At 36.2% G+C, this 22958-nt stretch overlaps 1 protein-coding gene across 2 annotated transcripts in view; it reads right to left on the minus strand.

Annotated features, from left to right (window-relative positions):
* The window catches only part of IQUB (IQ motif and ubiquitin domain containing), a 122146-nt gene that overhangs the window by 76153 nt on the left and 23035 nt on the right, over window positions 1–22958 (minus strand). For both annotated transcript variants that reach the window (XM_019452603.2, XM_019452602.2), the window contains exons 7-9: window positions 21013–21223; window positions 9763–9938; window positions 1238–1408 (exon numbers count right to left, since the gene is read on the minus strand). In XM_019452603.2, the coding sequence (XP_019308148.2) occupies window positions 1238–1408; window positions 9763–9938; window positions 21013–21223 (558 nt within the window). The remainder of the gene's footprint in view (window positions 1–1237; window positions 1409–9762; window positions 9939–21012; window positions 21224–22958) is intronic.

The following is a 22958-nucleotide window of genomic DNA, read 5'->3' on the forward strand; positions in this document are numbered from 1 at the left end:
CTCCCTTGCTTCACACTCTGTCTCTCTCTCCCTCTCAAAAATAAACATTAAAATTTTTTTTAATAATTTTTTGAGGGCTCCTTATTCATAAGCAGTGAGATAATACACATTATATTTTATTTATACTTTATAAATACATATAGATGCACATAGATTATATACACATATATATCTATATCCTCAATGCAACTAATTTTACAAATGATGAAACTGATTTTCAGAAATATTAAATAACTTATCTAAGGTTGTACAGCCATAATGAATAGAGCCAGAATTTGAGTCATGTTTAAAGGCCTTAATCCTCCAATAAAATATTGTTAAATAAATATACATGTACATATATAGGTTAAACGTATTGTTTAAGATATGCACAATTTATTTTTATAAGCCTATTCTCTGTTTTTGTTTGGTTTTCTTTTTTTATTATTAACCAAAAAATGTTCCTAAATTCGTTAGTTAGGAGGATTTCTACTGTATTCCCTACTTGCATTCTCTTTTTTCTAATCTGGCCTTTTTACCGCCCATTACATACATCATGCTTATTTCCTACCTCTGGACCTACTGATTCTCCCTTTCTTCCTATCTCTATCTTCCAATGTTAGTCACTACACAAACATCTTTAAAAACGTAATCCAGAACAAAAGCAGTCAGTGCCTCATTGAGTCAATGCCTCTGTTCTCAAGATGGAGGGACATGTAAGAGATCTATCCAGACTTAGTGCTCAACACGAACCATTTACTCAATTGCTTAATGTGTCTTAAATTAATAAATGATGAGAAAAAAATAAAAATATTCTCATCCTGCTTTAAAATTGCTAAAAATAAAATTTTTATTGAAGAGTGTCAAAATATATAGAAATATAGAAATTGCTGTTTTAGTGAACTGAGTTGAGTATTAATCTCATGCTATATATATATTTGCATATATTTGCATCAATCAAATAGAAATGGGTATTTATTTCCATTTAGATTATGCATTGTGCATACTTCTATGTATCGTAATATATAGTTTGAGAACTTTTAGATAAATATTAATGCAGAAAACACATCCTCCCCAAACGACATCAAAACAATATAGCTGTTGACAAAACAAATTTATATATATAGACACTGATTAGTCATCTTTACCATTAATACCAAACAGCTTATTTTAGTATTCATTTTTTTATTAATAGTAATACCAATAGTGATACCAATATTGATAGTGATACCTCAAAACTACGAGAAAGTTAATGTACCTTCACAGTATGTTTAAGTGTTAGGAGTACATCCAGTCTTTCATCTTGAGAGATATTTTTCAGCATTATGCATTTATAGATGTTCTGCAGCTCTCTGGCTCTGATGGTGAACTGTGTATCCATCTCAATTATTTTGCCGCTAAATGTTCTCCATACCTTTGGAGCTGAACACTTAAAAACAATAATATGTTTATAATTATTAGTTATAATTAAAGGTTAAAAAATAATTTCTACTAAAAGCTAACTTAATATCATGTGCTTTATGAATAAAAGCATCACTAAAGCTTGAGGAAATTAATTGCAGAATTTGAAGACCATGGGAAAATAAAGCATTTTAGGAAAAAAAGTACGAATGAGCTATTTAGTCTGTGGAAGTGCAAGCATTTCTACAGGATTCAGAATTTGGTACTAATTTGTACTAACTAGTATGTTGAATGGCTGAATGGGTATATGGACTAACTCATTACCCTTGGAAAAAGGCATGCTATTTTCAATGTTAAAAAAAGTGATCTGCTTGTTTCAATTACACTGAGTTATAAAAATGTGTCTTGATCATGCTTTGTCAATTGAAGAAACTTTTGTGGAGCAATTGTTACTATCCTCAGTGCGCCAGAACTAAGGACACAGCAAAACGGGACTTCTGTGAGTTATGGTCTTGTTTCCTATAAACATAAATCTCTAACAAGTTCACAGTTCTTCACAAAACAGATGTCCATAGTTGAGCAACTATATTTAGCTATCTCAGCAGTGATCCCTACCTCCCTGATGATGATGGCTAAGATTCTCACTCTCTATTCCCAATTCAGCCTTGGTGCCTCCCAACCTAGCTGACCTCATGAGCCGAGGGTTAAAGATGGAGTTCACCTGCCCTGAAGCTCATCTGTGGATTCCCAGGCTAAGAATTCAGGAGGTGGAGTGAGACACTAGAGACACTAGTTAGTGAAGATTAAGTGTGTGTTTGCCACTGTTTCTCTTCCCTCCGACCGAGACTTTACGAAAAGATGCCTTCACCCGGAAATTTCACAGTGAAACCTCACTATTTTCCCTTCTCCTTCATGGTATTAAAGCTGCTCAACTTCTTTCCCTGATTATAATCTAACAGAAACTAGCCTATTTTGATCATGACTATTGACTCTCCAAATGCTGGGTTTTTTGTAGACTGAATGGTAATTTATGCTTTGGAGACCTGTAGTCTAATTTATGCCATAATTGCAGCCACTTAAATCTTAGATTTGATATAATTTAAAGTTTAATTAGAAGCCCTTGTATGGGAACAAATCATCAGGAATGCAGACTAGCCAAATAAAGAAATAATATAAGGGTGAATATGTTTTTCAGTTACAGCTTTAAATTACTTTTAAATTTCTTACATTTCATATTAGCTAAGTTACATTGAAAACTGAAAAGTACCATCTAAAAACAACTATATTTGAGATGCTTTCAAAGTAATGGCAGCATTTTCTGATCAAAGCCAGAATAAGTGCCGTTCAGAGCTAGGACTCTCCATCAGAAACTTTAGATTCTCAGTTCTAGTTTAAGTCCAGCAAGTGAGAGGCTGCGACCCTATCACTAATTTATATTCTTAAGGCATATATCTAATATTAAATAATGTACTGCTAATTAGCAGACTGATAGAATTAGCTAAAATTTATTAAGGATTATAAGAGGGAAATAGCTCAATAAGAAAATATTTTGTCATTTAATTACTATCACTTAGAAATAACAATATATAGATTATTTTAAATAGATACAGCCTTGTTTGGGGTAGGCCTCAGAGTGTTACTGAAGTTAAATGTTTGTTTCAAAGCTCCTTTTAAAAGTTTTTAAGGAATAAGCAACCTTAGGCTGAGTTTCATATTGTGATATTTAAAAATTTTTTAAGCTTTATTTATTTTTGAGAGAGAGAGAGGAAGAGACAGAGTGCTAGCAGGGGAGGAGCAGAGAAAGAGGAGACACAGAATTCAAAGCAGGCTCCAGGCTCTGAGCTGTCAGCACACAGCCCAATGCGGGGCTCAAACTCAGGAACTGTAAAATCATGACCTGAGCCAAAGTCAGATGCTTACCTGACTGAGCCACCCAGCCGCCCCTCATATTGTGATATTTTAAAGTCTAACTAATGTCTTAATCTTGCCATGCCATTTTCTTCAGGATGACTCTATTAAATGCAATTTCCTTTCTTCTAGTAATGTGGGCAATACCTTTTGCTCTGCAGGTTTATTTCACTTGTATAATCCTTTTATTTCACTTGTAATAATTACCTTAAAATTTTTTTTTTCACGTTTATTTATTTTTGAGAGAGAAAGAGACAGAGTGTGAGCAGGGGAGGGGCAGAGAGGGAGGGAGACACAGAATCCAAAGCAGGCTCCAGGCTCTGAGCTGTCAGCACAGAGCCCAACGCAGGGCTCGAACCCACGAACCATGAGATCATGACCTGAGCCGAAGTCAGACACTCAACTGACTGAGCCACCCAGACGCCCCAATAATTACCTTTTAATGAAATATGTAGTTCATCTACTTCATTGTATTTCAGTTGATAGATTGATTTAACTCCACTTCCCCTCCAAGTTTTTAGCCCCATCTAATATAGTACGATTTGGTAATATCTCAGATTTTTTCCAAATACATTCAACATCCACCCATCCATCCAACACCTTCCACCCTGCAATTTTTAACTCAAACTCTACCTTTTCCATAAAAATTCCTAATATGTTTTGAACCAATGAAATCACTAGTATCTCAAGTCCTATTGTACTCATAAACACACACACAAACACATGCGTGCGCGCACACACACACACACAAATATACCATGTCTCTATTTCAATAACTCAGGGAAATTAAATTTAAACTGTTCTATAATTATTTTTTTGTTAATTTTATTTCTCCCAAAAGATTATAAGAAATAAATTCTCATGTGTTTCTATATATCTGATATGACCTACAGTACTCATTCATTCATTCCACAAATATTGATTGTGTTTACTATATATTAATGTATTAGGTACAGAGTAAACAATACTGATTTTAAGAACTCTCAAATCTCATAATATGTAAAGATAGGAAAACAAGTAATTAAAATACAGGATAATTCTGCTTCATGATTACAGGTAAACAGGTAACTAACCATAGGTTGCTATGAAGCAATTACTTAATGAAAAGAAAATATTATCTAAGGTGAAACCTGAAGAAATACCACGAATTAGCCAGAGTAAAGGGAACTGATTCTTCACAATCAAAGAATCCTAGATTTGAAGTTCGAGTTTCCCTAGTTAGTACTAAAAGATATATAAAAAAAAAAATCTATTGACGAAGCTGTTTTTATACTTGGATATATTTCTGCCAACACTGACAACCTGGTCTTCATTCAAGTCTAAGCTTCTTTGATTTCAGCCCTTAAGGTATTTTTTTTACCCTGATACAGGAAAATGCATCATCTTTGCTTATTTCTCTTTCTTATTTCCTTTTTCCTTTGAATGCTTTGGCTATAATAAGAGACGTACAACAATCATGTTCTTAAACTGCTTCAGAAAATAGGAGCGTAATAAATTCCATTAAGCTGCCAACAAATGAGACAGGGAAGACTCTGGAGGAGAGAAACAGAAGAACAGCAGGAAGAGGCATTTCAAGGAAGGGAAGGTGGAGAGATAACAAAAACCTTGAGAGCAGCAGGCTCCCACAAAAGAGAAGAAATGACTGTACTGTGAAAGGAGGGCTTTCTTCCTCCTAAATTAATACTCGGGTCCCCAAGGGCACAAATTAAGAATAACCCTAATCCCCAAAAGCTACTGTGTAGTGATCAACTTTCCTTTTACGCAGCAAAGGGGTTTTGTTCATACACAGAGGACACCCCTGTGCACTGTGGTGCTCAGAGAGAGGCAAAAATCGGTTGTATTTTCCTATCCCATTAGCTGTTGGCCACCAGAGTATGGGGGAGAAAAAGAAAAACATTTAAATGACACAGCTAACAAGGATTGCAGTTTTGTAGCTTGTGATTGTGAGAAGTGGTATGCGAATCAAAGAAAGGAACGGCCTTGACTCTAGGGAAAACCTCTTGCAGATTAGAAATTCAAATTGTCTCTTTAACACAGTTTGGGTAAAGAGAACCCAAGATACATCAGAAACTGACTGATGGTTTTTCACTCAAATTTCTTGACTTGCTTTTTTTCAACTCTGTCAGCTTGTGAGTTTTTAACCTCTGATAACCTGTGGAGGTCAATGTTTGAGGTGTTAAAATTACAAATTATTTAACCAATACTTCAAAAATCTTTAGATTAAGCCTTTTATGGAGAATGAAGGCTTAGTATAGAATCCATAATACCTGATTGGTTTAATGTCTATGTCCATGATAAGATTAAAAATATTAGTTCAATAAACCACATAATATTCAGATACAGTGAAGTTAAACTAAAACCAAACATAAAATTCTATTGTTGAAAGTTATTTCCAAATTATAGTAAAGTAAATATTTTTTTATGTATCTATGTGTTATAGTGCTAAACGTGGACCTGAAAATCAGCATTATGGCTCTCGTTGTTAGTTTTGACATTTGAAAAAAACTCTGACCTTGTCTCGCTTCAGGGATTCATTATAAGCTATTTTTTCTTAGTTATCAAAAATACTGTAGGATAATAAGTTACTTCAACTTTTTTGAAATCAGCACTGTGTCCCCCTGAATATTAGAGACAATGCTCGGCATGTGTGAGGGGCGAAGTAGACAGGCATAAAGAGGAATGGATATTGTATAAGAATTTACAAGGAAAATTATAAAATCTATCTTAATTGCTTTCCATGATGTTTAGTATGGCATCCTATACAAAAAGGTGATTTGAATGAATTTGCATTAGAATAACAAATATTTTATAATTTACCATAACAGATTAAAAGTATGTCAAAGTCACTGTTAGTTAATATTTTTAAAGACTGGACTAATTAGTCTATGTAATGGACTAGGATTGACTTCAAGTGTAGCAGTTCCATTCTGGTTGTGTTTTTCTTGCTCTCTACAACATTTTGGTCAAAACTGAGGTAAAATTCCCTTGTATCAGCTAAAATGTCCATTTCCTCTAAATCTTAGCCTATGAACGGGTGAGATTAATTGGTTCATCAGCTGATGTAACCATAGATTTAGAACTCAAATTCTAAAACCTATGATCCACAAAAAGCCTTTCCCTTGATTTCTACAAGTTCTTATAGCTATTTTTTCCATCGTTCCTTCAGTCTTCTGGTCTTGCCTTTTTGTGTGCTGCCCTAAATCAGTATGGACACTAAGGCCCAATCATTTCTCTCATTCTCACTCCTCTTACCAAAAAAATTATCTTGCACTTAATGTTTCATTTATTTTACAATATAACTAAAAAGTCATGAGGAACCATATTGTGCCCAGCTGTCTCCTCACTATGCTTTCTCTTTTTCTATCCTGGCAACAGTCAAAGATTTCCATTTTCCTGGCAATTCTTCCTACACTCGGGATCTTTCAGGGTCGCACTTTCTACTACAACTTAACAGTTTTTACAAAAAACAAAAACAAAGACCACATTTTTCTTCCTCGTGAAAAATCCTATGAACAAAATTTCTCTATCTCATCTTTTTTTGGCGAGATTTCAAGACCTTCATAGAGTGCTACATACACTTCATAAGAAAACAATGGTCATTAAGTGGCTCCAGAGTCAATATGATACGCTGTGACCTTACATTTACACTCTTTATAATTCAAAAAAAAAGTTTAGATACAATGTTAGGCAGAGGCCTGGAGGGGGTGAGGAGGGGGGTGGGTGGTGCATAAAGGCATAACAAGAATAGACACTGTATAAGTATTTACAATAAGAATTTTAAATAGTTCGTAGGAAACAAAGCATCAGAGAAAGCATAAGTAGGAATTCCTGTGGAAGTTCCAGCCTCAAATAAGGAAGGGTAGATGCCACTCATCTTCCTTGTCCCTTGTACCTCAGAAGCCCCCAGCTCCTTCAAACACTCTGGGTCCCTGTTGCCCTGGGTCTATGCCGTCCCCAATGGTAAGGTTAACAATCAGACACATAAGGAATATGGTTCCCAGTGATGAAGCTGGATTCAAGATAAAGTAACTTGCTAAAGGAATAAGTTTAGTTTGAAATAAGATCCTGGAGAAGTATGAATATTATACTTCCATACAGGAGACACATCTTTCCTAGAATGAAGATATTCAACAATTTGAAGTGACAGTATCTACATTGAATAATTTCTTGACAATACTTGAAATATGAAATTACACAACCATTATTTCTGTCCCTTATTTTTCCTTCCTGCCTTCCTCCATAAGCATGTATTAATACTCTGTGATATGCACTATGCTAGAAAATGAAGATACAGAGATAAAAGATACCTTTGCTTAAGCTCAGTATCTAGGAATGATTCAGACATGTAAATAGATACAATAAAAACTGACCACTACGGGGGCACCTGTGTCTCAGTCTGTTAAGCTTCTGACTCTTGATCTCACGATTTGTGGGATCAAGCCCCAAGTCAGGCTCTGCATTGGCAGCATGGAGCCGCCTTGGGATTTTCGCTCTCCCTCTCTCTCTGCCCCTCCCCTGCTTGCACGCTCTCTCAAAATAAATAAGTTTACTTTAAAAAAATTTTAAAAATTGACCACTATTTACTAAGAAGTGAAACAGGGTCTCATGAAAGCATATAGTACAGGCTAAAGTAGGAGGATCAGTAGGTCCTTTCTGGAAGAAGGGGTATCTGAGCTTGTTTTGAAGGGTGTATAACTAGCTACTAATGAAGGAGGGAAAGGATGTTCCACGTAGAGGCAACACTGGATGCCAAAGCATGCAGAGCACGTGATCTTTCTGAGGACGTGCAAGTAACCGAACATAGCTGGAGCGGTGTGGCTGTAGTTTGCAAGGAGAGATGACAGTGAGATACCAGCAGGTGAGGTGTGCTGAGTATCACTTGTGAAAATCCCTGAGAGGCAGTAAGGAGGGGCAGGAGCAGAGATGTGTTTAGTGAGGTCACTATGGCCGTGGTATGGATGACAGAGGAGGGAACTATGAAGTGAGACTGGAGGCTGAGAGCCTAATTTGGAGACACGAAGTAGTCCAAATGAGAAGGAAATCCACAATCAGATAAGTCACTGTCAATCTCACACACACACAAGACAAGGCCTGGCTCATGACAGCCTCCCAGGGGACATAGGAAAGCAAAGAGAGGAGCTGCTCCATAGCGTCTCCTCAGAAGCCTCCCATCCTTTCAATTTCCAGCAGGATCACAAGACATTCCACCAAGATTCAGATTCGCTGTGGTTCAAGTCTTTGCCTACCTGGTGTGTTTGGATTCATGCAAGGGCATCAGGGTGCCATGGCAGAGCCATTTCCCTGTAGACAGTAGTAGTGGGTTTGAAAAGGAAGTAAAGAATTGAGACGATTATTAAAGTAGCAGAACAAACCGGTTGGTGGCTGGATGGGATGCCAAGGATAATGCCCAGGTGTCTTCAGCAACTGAGCAGATGATGAAACATTCATGAAGAATAATGATGTGAGTGCTACAGAACAGCATCTGTTTGGAGATGCGGGACCAGGGAACGGTGAGATGGTATAATTTCAGTGTTGACATGTCAACTTAAGGTGTACTGTTGGGACACCCAAAAGCAATTACAATAGGCAAGTTGTAATACATTTGGATACATGATTCCAAAGCTCCTAAGAGAGGTCTGGTCTGGACATGCAGGGAGTTCCAGGATGTAGGTAGTAGTTAAAGCCACAAGAAAAATTGAGATCAAAGGAGAGTGTATTAGTAAAATGAGAGGAGGGCATTTAGAGTATCAAAAAATATGGTATTTAAAAACGAATGTTCTCAAGTAACAAGAATCATACAACGAGAATCACTATAGGCAAAGATCTAGAAGAACGCTATCCCCTTTCTTCTTGGGGCTGGATTGGCTTTTAATTGTTTGGAAAGATCAGATTTACAAAAGGAGACTGGTCACTATGGAAACAGGCTGTGCAATCAATATCAAACAGAACAGGCAGTTTCAACACAAAAAGATAATTAGTTTTTCCCTTAATTGTATGTTTTCATGGTTTTCAACAATCATATACATTTTTGGTCAGAAACTTCCAGTCAGTTAATGACCTGGGGAGCAAAAGCAAAAACACTCATCTATAGCTCTTTTCCCCAGGTTGCTTACTATGAGGCATCCCAAACCCAGACATTCTGTGACTTCAGTCACTCCACATTTCATCAGGGTGTGTAATTGATCTAACTTCTGTAGCCAGCCTAAATCTAAATGAACAGAGTCACAAGGAAGGTAGCTTTACTTTTTCCTTCATGGCCTAAACATTTTAGTTAAGAACATATTAATTTCATGTTAATTGTCAATTGTTATTCTAGGCCACAGTTAAAAATCTAAAGCTGTATCAGAAAAAAGAAAAAAAAACAGAAAATTTAAACATGAAAATTCGTACAATGTCAGTCTCTTCTTTAGTTCATTATTCTACATTTTTAAACTCAGGATTCATTCTTATTTAAATAATTGTTACTTTACTAACCTTATCCAAAAAAGCTTGTATCAGTGCTTCCTGGTTTGCCGTATATGCAATGTATCTATGCCTCCCAATGGAAGCAATTATCTGGGTCTCTTTTTCCAGAAGTTCACACAAAGCAGCTTTCCTTTCAGCCCCAGTGAAAGATTGGTTAATGCGTGCAAGTTCTTCTTGCCGCCAGACTAAAGGAATAACATGAAAGACTCTTGAGTTTTTAAAATCCCACATCTTTCAGAAAATTTTTTACCATCACATCCTGACAAACAGTATTTATTTTTGTATCAATTTAAATAAAATTATACATGAACATTATCATTCACATTGTACACCTGACATATGAAAAAGGAGGATGAAATGGAAGCTGAGAAACTTAAAGCAATAAAATTAAAGTCAAATAAAGAGAAGCCAAAGGAAATCAGCCCAGATAATGTCAAATTACACCTCCAAGTAAGCACATACTCTCCCTCGTACTGAAAAATATATGGTTTGGGTTTGTAGCAGCCATGAACATGTACTGATACTCAGATCTTTCAGGAGAATACCTGGTTTTGCTACCTAAGCAAAATAAGTCAGTCAGAGAAAGACAAATACCATATGACCTCACTCATATGTGGAATTTAAGAAACAAAACAAACAAGCAAAGAAGAAAAAAAAAGAGAGAGACACAGAGAGAGAGAGAGACAGAGAGACAGAGAGAGGCAAGCCAAGATACAGACTCTTAACTATAAAGAACAAACTGATGGTTACCAGTGGGGTGGGGGGATAGGTTAAACAGGTGATAGGGATTAAGGAGTACACTTGCTGGGGCTCCTGGCTGGCTCAGTGGGTAGAGTCTGTGACTCCTGAGCTTGGGGGTCATGAGTTTGAGTCCCACGTTGGTTGTAGAGCTTACTTAAAAAAAGGAGTACACTTATGATGAAAAAAATAAAACAAAACGATTTTGAGAAAGAATAACTTCCCTTAGGAAGACATTTTGTATATCTCCCCCCACCAAAAGAAGATCCAAAGACAGTAACATGTTATTTCCTCTATCTATCTATCTATCTATCTATCTTCTTTAATATTTTGATATATGTATAAATACCTATGACTAAATTGCTTTTCACCTTTCCAGCAAAATTCCTCCATCAGATGACTCAAATTTCTTAGCTTTAAAAATAACGATTATTTTTTATGTTGACCACAAAAAAGTGAAGAGCAATTTTCTGATGCATCTATCTGTATAAATAAACATGCATGCACATTTACAATTTCCACCTGGAAGGGAAAAAGCATAATGTGCAAATGATTCAACTTTTCCTCCTGACAAGTCTCATCTACTCTTCTTGAAAGAAAGAAAGAAAGCAAGAAAGCAAGAAAGCAAGAAAGCAAGAAAGCAAGAAAGAAAGAAAGAAAGAAAGAAAGAAAGAAAAAGAAAGGAAGGAAATGGAAAAAGAGAGAATACGTGTTGTGAGGAATCCAGGCAGGTTACTGTGTCAGCTGCAGCACTTGACATGTGCCGCCATACTGAAGCAGAAGCCGTGTTCTCCCCACAAAGCTCCCAGTCGATGACCGAGAACCAGGGGGAATTAGGGCCTGGCCGTGTCTGCCCAGCAGTGATCTCTTCTGTGGCTACTTGGATCAGCGCTGACCACTGGGCTGGCTCAGACTTCCTCAGAGCTGTTATCTGTTTGAGGCTCTCCATTCCTCGTCCTCTTTCCTTCCCTCTCTCAACTTCCACAAGGGTCAAACTGCATCTTGATGAAGACTTTTCTTGCTCTTTCCCCTTTATCTTTTACTGTGACATCTTGTTGTCTGCTTCCACTAGGACCCACATTGAGAGTTTTATGCAGAATTGTTGACTTCAATTATTTTCTTCAATACTAGCACTTAGGTACCATTTTAGGTTACTTAGGTAGCACTTAGGTACCATATCCTTACAAAACCTTAAATTATAGCAGCAAATGTTGTAAAGTAATTGTATTTACTTTTTACTCAAACCTATGAATTCAGTTAAGATAATATTTATGGTTGGTTACTATCCATAAAGAATGGGTTGCATGAAATATATCCTAAGAGCAAATTATAAAATGCCAAAGAATAGTATTTTAATAAACTCATTTTACCTAAGAGCAACAGCATATTGTCAAAATTAACTTACATGAGAAAAATGGATTACTAGGTCCTACCCTAAACTTAACTAAGTCAAAATTTCCGGGCTCACATACATGCATTTTTAACAAGGGTCTCATTCAATTCTTACACACACTAAATTTGGGGGGAAAATCGTTTTATATCCCACATTTCAGAAACCTATTTACATTAAAAGAAGCATAGTGTTGGCAAGAACCTTAGAAATCAAATGGTTCAATACCCCACCCACACGGAAGACAGTGTCCTCCTGGCAGCAGTTTGTACAGGTTTAATTCACTCACCCTGGCCTGGGACCAGCTGGGGAAGAAACAGAGTCAGTCTATTCCTTGTTCCAAATGGCATCCCTTTGGATATCTGAAGGTAGCTGTGACATTCCATTTAGGTTTTCCCTTTTCCAGACATAAACACTTCCCTTTCCTAAACTGCACATTATTTGATATAATTTCACGTCTCATCAAGGTCAAGCTGCTCTGTTATCACGGTACCTCTTTGAAATATAGCATACCAAATTTCTGACAAGATGGAGTTTTATGCACAAGCGGCTAACTCTCCTCTCCTAAATTCCCAGTTACATGAACCAAGAAATATGAAATGGGAGAGAAGAGGAGGAGACCCAAGTCAGTACTTTAAGTCAGAGAGGTACAACCTATATACTGGAAATCAGGGGGTTTAAGTTATAGCACAGATACTGCTGAAAGACACTCAAACAGGCACAAACGTCCCCCAAACTGCTGCTGTCTCATCTCAGAAAGCAGACATAGAAGAAGGTAGTAAACCTTAATTCAATGCCTTAGAGCTTGAGAAAAGAGCAAGTGATTAATCTATTTGATAGCTTACTATGTTTTAAGGAAGTCTTTGAAAATCCTTAGGAAGGAATGAAAGAATGCCTACACTTCAAGTCAATGCAGAAAACAACAATAATCACAACTGTTTATGAAAAAAGGCAAAAAATTCAAAAGAGAAAGTATAAAGCAAGGTGAGAGAAGCAAAATCAAGCATCATAGTTATATTTAAAAATATAAAATGGTTACTTTTTACTGAAAATAAGTTAGAACAATTTTTTTAATCCAATGACATGTTTTCAAGAGACACACTTAAAACAAAGTGACACCAAAAGTAAAGGTTAAACATAAAATGTTGATAAATGTAAACAAAAAAGAAAACAGAAGCAGCAATATTAACAGTATATTGAAAATAGAGGGGAAGACATTCAAAATTCGGTTCTTGGGATAGGAGAAAATTTTATGATGACCCTCGTGAATTTTATGACCCTCGTGAATGCTATACACAAAATCACATCCCATCTAACTTGTAAAGCAAAACTTCTATCAGTTATAAATACTCCTGGAGTGAGCATACTTTATTTATATAAACATAATTAAAATACAAATGAGTCGATCTATTTCAAGTAAAGAAGTATTAAAAGCATTAAAAAGTTTAAACAATATGATTAACAAATTTAAATGATTCAAGCTCTGACCAACAAAGGCTGAAAATATACCTATTTTCAAAGCTCTATGAAGCATTTAATTTATACAAATTCTAGCAGCAGGAATAAAAGAAAACAAATTCCCCAAATCAGAAATGCCAAAACTGCATTTTGATACTGTACAATTAAACTAGAATTAAAAACAAAAGTTTAAAAAGAATAGTCCCAACTGCTTGGAAATGTAATAAATACCAACAAAAATGAAATTTAAACAAAGAAGTTAAAAGTAAGACTGTCAACTATTAAGAAAAAAAAAGCCCCACTACATATCAAAATGGATAGGATGCTAAAAAATTGAAGTAACACAATTTGGGGCAACTTTGCAGAATAAGCCTGAGATTCAAATCAGGTACCTCTGAAAAGTGTGTCAGGGCAGGGGAAGATTTACAAAAAGCTGTAATGTTTGTGACAGTTACTCATACACCTCCTCTGGAAAATCATGTCTGCTGGGTACTTCTCTCATTCCCCATTATTATTTAAGTAACTAGGAGTGGCTTTGATACCTGGATAAACACACAAGGACTGGGAACCTGAACTCATTCAACCATGGTTGATCTGTGTTCTTCATAGAACGTGGAAGCAAACAAAAATTGAAGCAACAACCTATTGTTCTTTATTCTGAACAAACATTCCAAAAAGTCACTCTAGTCTTTGACATTTATCGTAAGCTTCAGTTCATTCTAAGTTTTCGGATATTCAGAACTGTCCCTGAAAATGTTTTCATGTCACATTTTGAGTCATCCTTGTTATTGTACATGTAGTAACCTCAGTCTGGAATTTACAGAGGATCTCCTGCACGTGCACTTTCACGAGCAGGACATTCATGGACACCTTCCCGCAGGTGGCAAGCCTGTCCTCCACCCGTGCAGGTTTACACAGCTTTGGTTTTGTTCAAGTCACCGTCACCCCAGAACACACGAGAATATGCTGGATTAACTACAACAACCTCTCTTACAACGTCTCATTCTCCTCTCTCAATAGACACAGGAACCGTGGTTTTAAGGTGTAGACTTTGCCTTAGCTTCCTTTCTATTCTTAAGGCTGCTCTGAAAACAAAATCCTGTTGTTTTTTTTCTTACTGTACTATTTACTTCATCTCCTGTTTGCTTTTTGATTCCTAGGCCCCTCGTTTCTAACTAAACAATACAATAAAAATAACACTAACACCATGTTAGTGGTGGTTACCATGGAGTGCTGGTTACTATGTGTCAGGCTCTGTCTCAAGCTCCTCATGCATATGAGCTCCTTTAATCTCCTGACAAACCAATGAAGGAGGTGCTACTATTATCCCCTCTTTTACAGAAAAGGAAACTAAGGAAAACAGAGACTTGTCCAGGTGGCACCAAGACTCAAACTCTGGCAGTCTGGTTCCATGTTACAGACTCTTAAGCACTGCTCTCCCACTTTTCAAAAACATGTAATCTTTTCATTGGACAGTCTCTCTCTATGAATTGATTAGTTGGTCTACTACTGAAAGCCACACTTACTAACCAGCTATCTAATTCTTTCCCTTTTCATGGAGATAATTTATTATTACACTGTCAGAATGACAAAGTTTCAGAGTCTCATGAACTACATTCCCTGGCCATAGAATCAAACCTATTTTTTCTCTGAACTTTAAAAAACTCGTTTGCCTGATCTGGTTACTATACCTGCCAAAACCTTATCATTTCTTTGTCAATTCAAAACACTCAAAAATAAGTATCAAGCAATTATGTGAAAGGAACTCTATAAATTTCAATGGTGCATACAAAAGTGAGAAAGACACAATGCTTTCTTGAAGGCCCTAAATATCTCCTTGCCTCTTCCTAGTTGGAGACACTATAAAATTCTTCCATGAGGACAGAATTTTCACTTCTCTTTCTACTTATTTTTACCCAAAAGCCTGACATTTTTCACCGTGAGGCATAAAGACTTCCTTTAGATAGATCTCTTCTTGACACAAGATTCCTCTTATCTTCTACCAGGTATGATTTAATTAAGTAAATGTAGTCTTCGGTTGTTATATTACAGGCATGATTATTTTCTCATCATATTGCAGGGATATTTCAAAATACATCACATTTATATATAATTTATATAATTACAAAGTATATTTTCCTCCTTCTATTAAAATTTCAGATTTACTTTAACACCAGTCTCTGCATTGGAAGATAAATACCTAAAGTGTTGTTTCTGGCCCTCGTCTGTTATAACCACTGTCTGTTATAACATCTAGTTTTACAGTTTTTATCATACTATTTCTTCTTCCTCTCGACTTCCAATTTGAAATCATCCTGATCAGGCCAAGGACAGGCCAGTGGTACTCTCTATAAGAATCCACTCTGCCCTTTACCAGGAATACATTATTCAGACACTGGACAGCTTGGTCTGTTCAAAAAGAAGATTTTTAAATTTAAAAGCAAAATTGTCTTCAGCAAAAGAGTTGTAAATTTAAGGCTAAATTATGTTGTGAAAATCCAGGAAATCCATGATTGATGACTTTATCCTTTAAGAGCAGTTTTACCAACCAAAAGAACTTTAAAAATTTTGACAAAATCCATATAACCAAAGGCAGTGTATGAATTAAAAGAAAAATTGCTTGCTTGTGGAAATAATAACTGAGAATATTTGTCTTATGGGATTATATGGATGTTCCCAGAAAGCAAATAAAAATTGAATGATATAAGTAAGCCTATTTTACTTCCAGTTTTACATCAGAAACCTTTGGGACTGGTAATAAATTTAGGCCACTAGGATATTATTTAAGCTATGCTGCCAACCTCAAAGAGCAATATACTACTCTCCTAGATTAATACCAGGGAGTCTGGAGATAGATGCACTCAAAATCACTTATATGAATGTATATATTCAGACTTTACATTTTGCTTAAATTATAGTATGATTTTTTAAAAGGAAACAATCCAGTGAAGCTAATTAGAAATGAAAATAATGGTCTTTAGGGGCTCCTGGGTGGCTCAGTCGGTTGAGTGTCCAACTTCAGCTGGGGTCATGATCTAGCGGTTTGTGAGTTCGAGCCCCGTGTGGGGCTCTGTGCTGACAGCTCAGAGCCTGGAGCCTGTTTCAGATTCTGTGTCTCCCTCTCTCTCTGACCCTCCCCCTTTCATGCTCTGTCTCTCTCTGTCTCAAAACTATATAAACATTAGAAAAAAAAATTTAATAAAAAAAGAAATGAAAATAATGGTCTTTAATTCCAATAAAATTCTCCATTAGATGGCCCTGTAAACCTATAGTAAGGAATGGAACAGGGCATCAGAAAAACACCATGTCCCAACTACTCATAAGGAATAGACACACATAGAAATCAGGAGTGGATGGACAAAACCTATTTTTTATCTGAATTGACAGTTTCCAGAACTATACAGAGAAGACATTGAAGAAAACGAGAGATTCTGCCCCATATCATAAAAGGTATGTTCCATAGGGATGATGATAATTAAAACAAACAAACAAATAAATTGGAATGCTGAATTCATTTTCCAGTGTTGCCGTAACAAAGCACCATAGACTGGGTGGCTTAAACAACAGAAGTTTATTTCCTCACAGTTCTGGAATTGATAAGTTCAAGATCAAGGTGATGGTAGGGTTAGTTTCTTCTGAAGACCTCTCTCCTGGGCTTCTAAATGGCCATCATCCTTCAGTGTCTTTATATGATCTTCTCTATGTGTTTGTTTGTGTCCTAATCTCTCCTTATAAGAATATTAGTCATACTGGTTAGGGCTCATCCATAAAACCTTATTTTTTCTGAATTGCTTTTTTGAAGGTCCTATCTCCAAATTCAGTCACATTCTGAAGGGCTAGGGCTTAGGACTTCAACATGTAAATTTGGAGGGAAACACAATTCAACCCATAGCAGATATCAATAGCCACCAATATTTTTTTAATGTTTATTTATTTATTTTGAGAGAGAGAGAAAGGCAGAGAGAAAGGAAAGAGAGAATCTCAAGCAGGCTCCATGCAGTCAGCACAGAGCTCAACATGGGGTTCGATCTCAGGACCCTGAGATCATGACCTGAGCCAAAATCATCGGCTGCTTAACCAACTGAGCTACCCAGGAGTCTCTAATATTTTTAAAGAAAAAGATATTAAAGGAATTGGTTCATTTGAAAGAATATGTTTATTTTATCTCCTTAACTTATCTTCTCAGACAAATCATCTAATTTCCAGTGTCTGAAGTTCAATTATAAAATGAAAAGGGGCGCCTGGGTGGCTCAGTCGGTTAAGCATCCTAATTCAGCTCAGGTCATGATCTCATGGTTTGTGGAATCGAGTCCCGCATCGGGCTCTGTGCTGACAGCTTGGAGCCTGGAGCCAGCTTCGGATTCTGTGTCTCCTTCTCTCTCTGCCCCTCCCCCACTTGTGCTCTGTTTCTCTCTGTCTCTCAAAAATAAATAAATGTTAAAACAATATTTTTTTTAATTAAAAAAATGAAAGGATAGGACTTAGCACCTAAAGTCTGTACACATTCTAAAATTCCTGAGCTCTAAACTTGCAATTTCCAAACAAGAAATAGAAGAACATACAAGATTTTGTCCACCAGTAGCAGTTTATATGCATCTGTTTTTTAAAATTCTCATTCACAGACTGCAAGCCTACATGGAGAGAACCAAGGAAGATTCAGACTGAATACCCAGAGCCAGATGATGTCAGTGGACTCCAGAAGCTAGAAGTCAAGGTACCTTGAGATCAGAAGTAATAATCCGAGAAGAGTCAGAAAAGGCCATTAGCACAAGTCAAAACAAAGCAAAGGGTTAGCAGATTCAATTCAATAATGAGCAAGGGTCCTATCAGGCACCCTCAGTACAAATGTACACAGTTAAGACAGTGGTGTTTACAGGGAATTGTGGGCAAGGAAAAGAGGCTCTGAGCCCAATCTGTGCTGTCAAGAGAAGTTTCCTAAAGATGATAACCCCTATGCTGAGTCTGAAATAAGAGTGACAATTCAGATCAATAAAAGGAGTCATCCTCAACATATTGCTGTAAGAAAAAACAAACAAACATAAAGATAAAATAGTGTTGCCTGGAAATGGTCTTGACTTTGATACATTATATTAACTTATGTAGTTAAATTAATTTTCTTTAATGATCTATTTTGCTTTTATTACTGAGGGACAGATTACCCAGAGGAAAAGCTGAACTTCCTTTCAGGAGTTTTAATTTAAACTGTGTAATTGTTACTATGAGCCACAAGAGGGCAGCAGTTTCAAAGACTACAACAAAACTTAAAAATTATTATTCTGAGAGTTTTAAATTAGAACTTTAGGGCTGGAAGAAAACTAAAGAGATGTCTCTTTTATATAAGAAATTTCATTTTATTCCATATAAATCATGTGTAGACATATAAAGTATATCTGCTCTATTTTAAGATAGAAAATCTGTATAAAATTATTTACAAATATAAAATTATTATAGTTGTAATAACTATTAATAACTAATAATAATTATAGTTATAATATAACTATATATGCATAATTCTTTGCACTTTTAAAGTACTTTCATAAATGTAACATTTATTTATTCACATATCATAAAGCCCTGTGAAATAGACGTGCCAGATATCAGTAAGTCCTTTTGTAGATGAAGAACCTGAGGCTAAAGAAAATAAGTGACTTGCCCAAGTTAATACCACCAATAAGTAGAAAAGGTAGAACCTCACTCAGCATATTTTCTGTTGTTTTACACAACTGCCTGTCAACCAATGAAATAATAATATCCTTGGGCTTGTTCAGATAGGAATTTGGAATATTATTTGAATAGAGTTCTGCTATAACAGAACTCTAGTTTTATACTTGTCAATAAGATCTTTCCTAGATCTTGCCAACAGTGCTCTCTGTTTAATTCTTAACATTTAAAAGTAAACTTTGTTTTCATCTGAGAGGATGAAAATAGAAGTGAGGTTTAAAGTAAAACAAAGTATTTGCAGAGGTCAATGATTAGGAGAAAGACGAGGCAGATGTAAAAGCGAGGGAACAGGCTGTTACCTCAAACACTGCCACGTTCCTAAAGCCACTCAATTTTGCATTTTACCAAAGAGATAAATTTATTAGCATTGCTTATCAGACCTAGTGTTTCACTGTATTATCTTTTGGTGAATAGCATATTACCATATAGCTATTTAATAGACCCAATATCTGACACCTAAAACTGCTGTTAGAGAGGAAGGGTGACTTGAGTAACAGAGCATATAATAACATCCACAAACAGTATATAAAAAGTTATATTAATAAAATTTGCTTAAAGTTAATGTCATAAATAATCATAGAGAAGTCAAAGACTGTTATTTCTTTGGATGAAAAGACCCTGCTCAAATAAAAAAACTATTGAGGCTACTCTTAATTTTATTTTTAAGCTTTTATTTATTTATTTTGAGAGAGAGAGAGAGCACAGCAAGAGAGGGATGGAGACAGAGAGGGAGAGAGAGAATGTCAAATCCCAAGCAGGCTCTGTGCTGCCAGCGCGAAGCCCCTTGCAGGGCTCGATCCCATGAACCATGAGATCATGACCAGAGCCAAAACCAAGAGTCAGACGTTTAACTGACTAAGTCATCCAGGTGCCCCGAGGCTATTTTTAATTTTGAAAATTCCTCTGCATTGTCACAAGAACCCAACTTCTCTACTTTCTGGCATCTAAAGTAATTAGTAACTCTCTGTTCCACTTCCTGGCACTTTAGCTGGTACTACCGGAAAAGTGGAAGCCAGAGATAACTGCATTACATCCTTGGGGTTCCCTTTCATTCACTCACTCATCCAACCCGCCAACATTTGTTGGGCATATGAGCTAAGCACAGAAAAAGTGAGAGCATCAAAAAACATAAATAAGTTATTCTCTCATGGAGTTTGCAATCCACTGGTGAAAATTAATGCTAAACAAAAAGATATATTATTACAAATTGTGGTGGTGATATAAATGAAAAGTTTGGGGTGCAACGATAACCATTAGATGACAACAGGATATCCAGGTTGGACTGTCAGTCACAGAAGCCTCTTGAGTAGGCAACATTTAAGTTGAGATTGGAAGGGAGCAATGAGAAACAACTTCAAGAACGGCATATCTATTGCCCTGAGTACGGAGTGCTTGGCCTGTCAAGTAACTGAAGCTTTTAATTGTGTCAATGACTAACACACATTCTGTGGAAGAAATAAGGCATAAACGTCAATTGTGTAAAGAATATACATCTATATTGATCATTAATGGGTGGGAATTAAAAGGTATTGCCAAGCCCTCCTCTACAGAACAGAAATCAGAGACAGGATGCTGAATTGAGGGATTCAAGACAGTTCAGTTCTGCATTCGCAAATTCCCAAGACCATCAGAGAATCAGATTAGACAATGCTTTCTCTTTTTATCTCACGGGGATGATCAAATGAGGTAATATTCTAAACCACAAAATTTACAGAGTAGTATGCACATTTTATTTAACCACTGTTGATATAAAAGCATCCCCAATTTATTTCCACCTTAATTCCTGTCCCAGGTGTAAAACATTATTCATCTCTTTAAATTCTCTAGGCCAAGATTCCCAAGACCTCATCCTGAAATAAGAAGGCCTTCCTTTTGTCTTTAATACACCTGCTTTTCCTAATAGTGAAAAATTATAAAATTAATATTTTATGCAAAGCCTATTTCAAACTTACGTTCCAGTGCATTATAAAGAAGCTCAAAATCTTCTTTTGTCTGAGGATTATGCCTCCGGTGATAGTCCAGTTTCATCCATTCTTCTTTTTCTCTTATCTTCCTTTGTTCTTCCTCTGCTTCCCACTTCAACCTTAACATTTTCTGTCTTCTTAAATTCTCTACCATGACTTTAGCATGCCATCGTCTATAGTAAGTCTGTAACACTATTACCTATAGTTAAATTAAAAGGAAATAAAAAGTGTCTACCATCAACTATATCAGATAATAACAAAAGGCAATAGTGATTATTTCTATTCCAATGCAAAAACTACTAAACAAACTGAGAGTCTAGGTTTCCCTCTATGCCAGACATTCTCACACACATCGGGACACATAAGCTGTGGATAATGCACATCAGCAATTTGACTCCAAAATCTAGCAAATACACCTTCCTGGGAGGTAGTTAGTACAATGCTTTTTAAAAGCATAGGCTCTGGGGTAAAACTTAGTCTAAATATTTCCTCTGCGACTCACTAGTTGTTTGATTTTGGTTTATTCTCCATATAACATCCTTATCTTAACCCTGGTGCATCACAAGTCCTCAATAAATACTATTATTGTCACTATTATTGTCACAACCATTAGAAAAACTATTATTGTCACTAATATTAATTAACTCTAGTTTATCTTAACTACCATCAGCTTAGGCTCACATTTAAAACAAAATTTCATTACCTAAACATAAAGCAGGTAGGTTATATGTAGTAACTACCAAAGGCAGGTTAGATAAAAGTCTCCATTTAAGAAAACAACTATTTATTAAATTGTGAGAAATATAAATATGTCTGAAGTTATAGTATAGTACTAAATTCCCAAAAAACTTGCCATATAACTGAGAGATTTTTTTTATTTACTAAACTCATAAATAAAAATAAAATGTGGAGAGGCTAGATCAAGATTGAGGACAGAGAATATGCTGATACATCCCTTTACTGTGATCTAATCTTTGGTAATCAGGGAAAATCATATAAGCAGAAATCGGTAAGGACACTGGATCATACTAACGGAGACTTCCAAAGGAACAGAAACTTTGAAGAATCCCCTCAAGAAGGGAGACAGGTAGAATAAATTGAAGAGGAATCTATGCCTAATCATGTACAGGGAAGATGGAGAAGCAGGCTAGAAAATACAGAAGGGTCTGTAAGACTGTTTCAAGCCCTAAACCAGTGTATCCAGTGAGCAGAAGAGGTGTGTTAGGGCAAATGGCAAAGTGACTGCTTGAAAAATGCCAAAAGGACAGGCTTCTCTAAAACAATCTAGGGAAACCACACCCGTGGGTGACACCCACGATGAATAGAAGCCCCTTCTTCATAAAACTAGCTCTCTTCCAGAATCAAGCCTTGGCCATCCCCTAAAACCACTGCGGTAAACAAATACGCATAGCACACGGGACATAAGGGATCTCAAATACCCTGTCTACACACCCAGGAATGACCAAACATTTGGGAAGAACCCACAAAATATAAGGCTCCTCATTCAACAAAGAAAAGTTTACTTTTGTGTGAACAGAAATACTGGAACAGTGGTTCCCAAAGAGTGGTGGTCAGACCAGCAAGCTCCAGACAGAATGAAGCAAGTTGACCAGAGAAATTACTCCAAATATACTAAAAGAACATGTCTCCAAACTAAAGACATAAGCTCTCAGATAGAAAGGGCTCATGGCCAAATCTCAAGCATATCACAATAAGATTACTAGAGATAAAGTAAAAACCCTAAAAGCTTCCAGAAAGAGAAAACAAAGAAATGCAAAACTGACATCAGACTTTTAATCAAATAGAGCTTCAGTGTTATAAAGAAAAATAATTTTGAAAACAAGTTTAAATCTATCTATGTGGACTCAAATTAAACTTCAAGAATGAAGTTGATTCAACAGGACTAAGAGGTTTATCTCCCAGGCATCATCTCT

This window comes from Panthera pardus, unplaced genomic scaffold (genome assembly GCF_024362965.1).
Source record: "Panthera pardus isolate Hobbes unplaced genomic scaffold, ASM2436296v1 HiC_scaffold_8, whole genome shotgun sequence".
In the NCBI taxonomy this organism is placed as follows: Eukaryota; Metazoa; Chordata; class Mammalia; order Carnivora; family Felidae; genus Panthera; species Panthera pardus.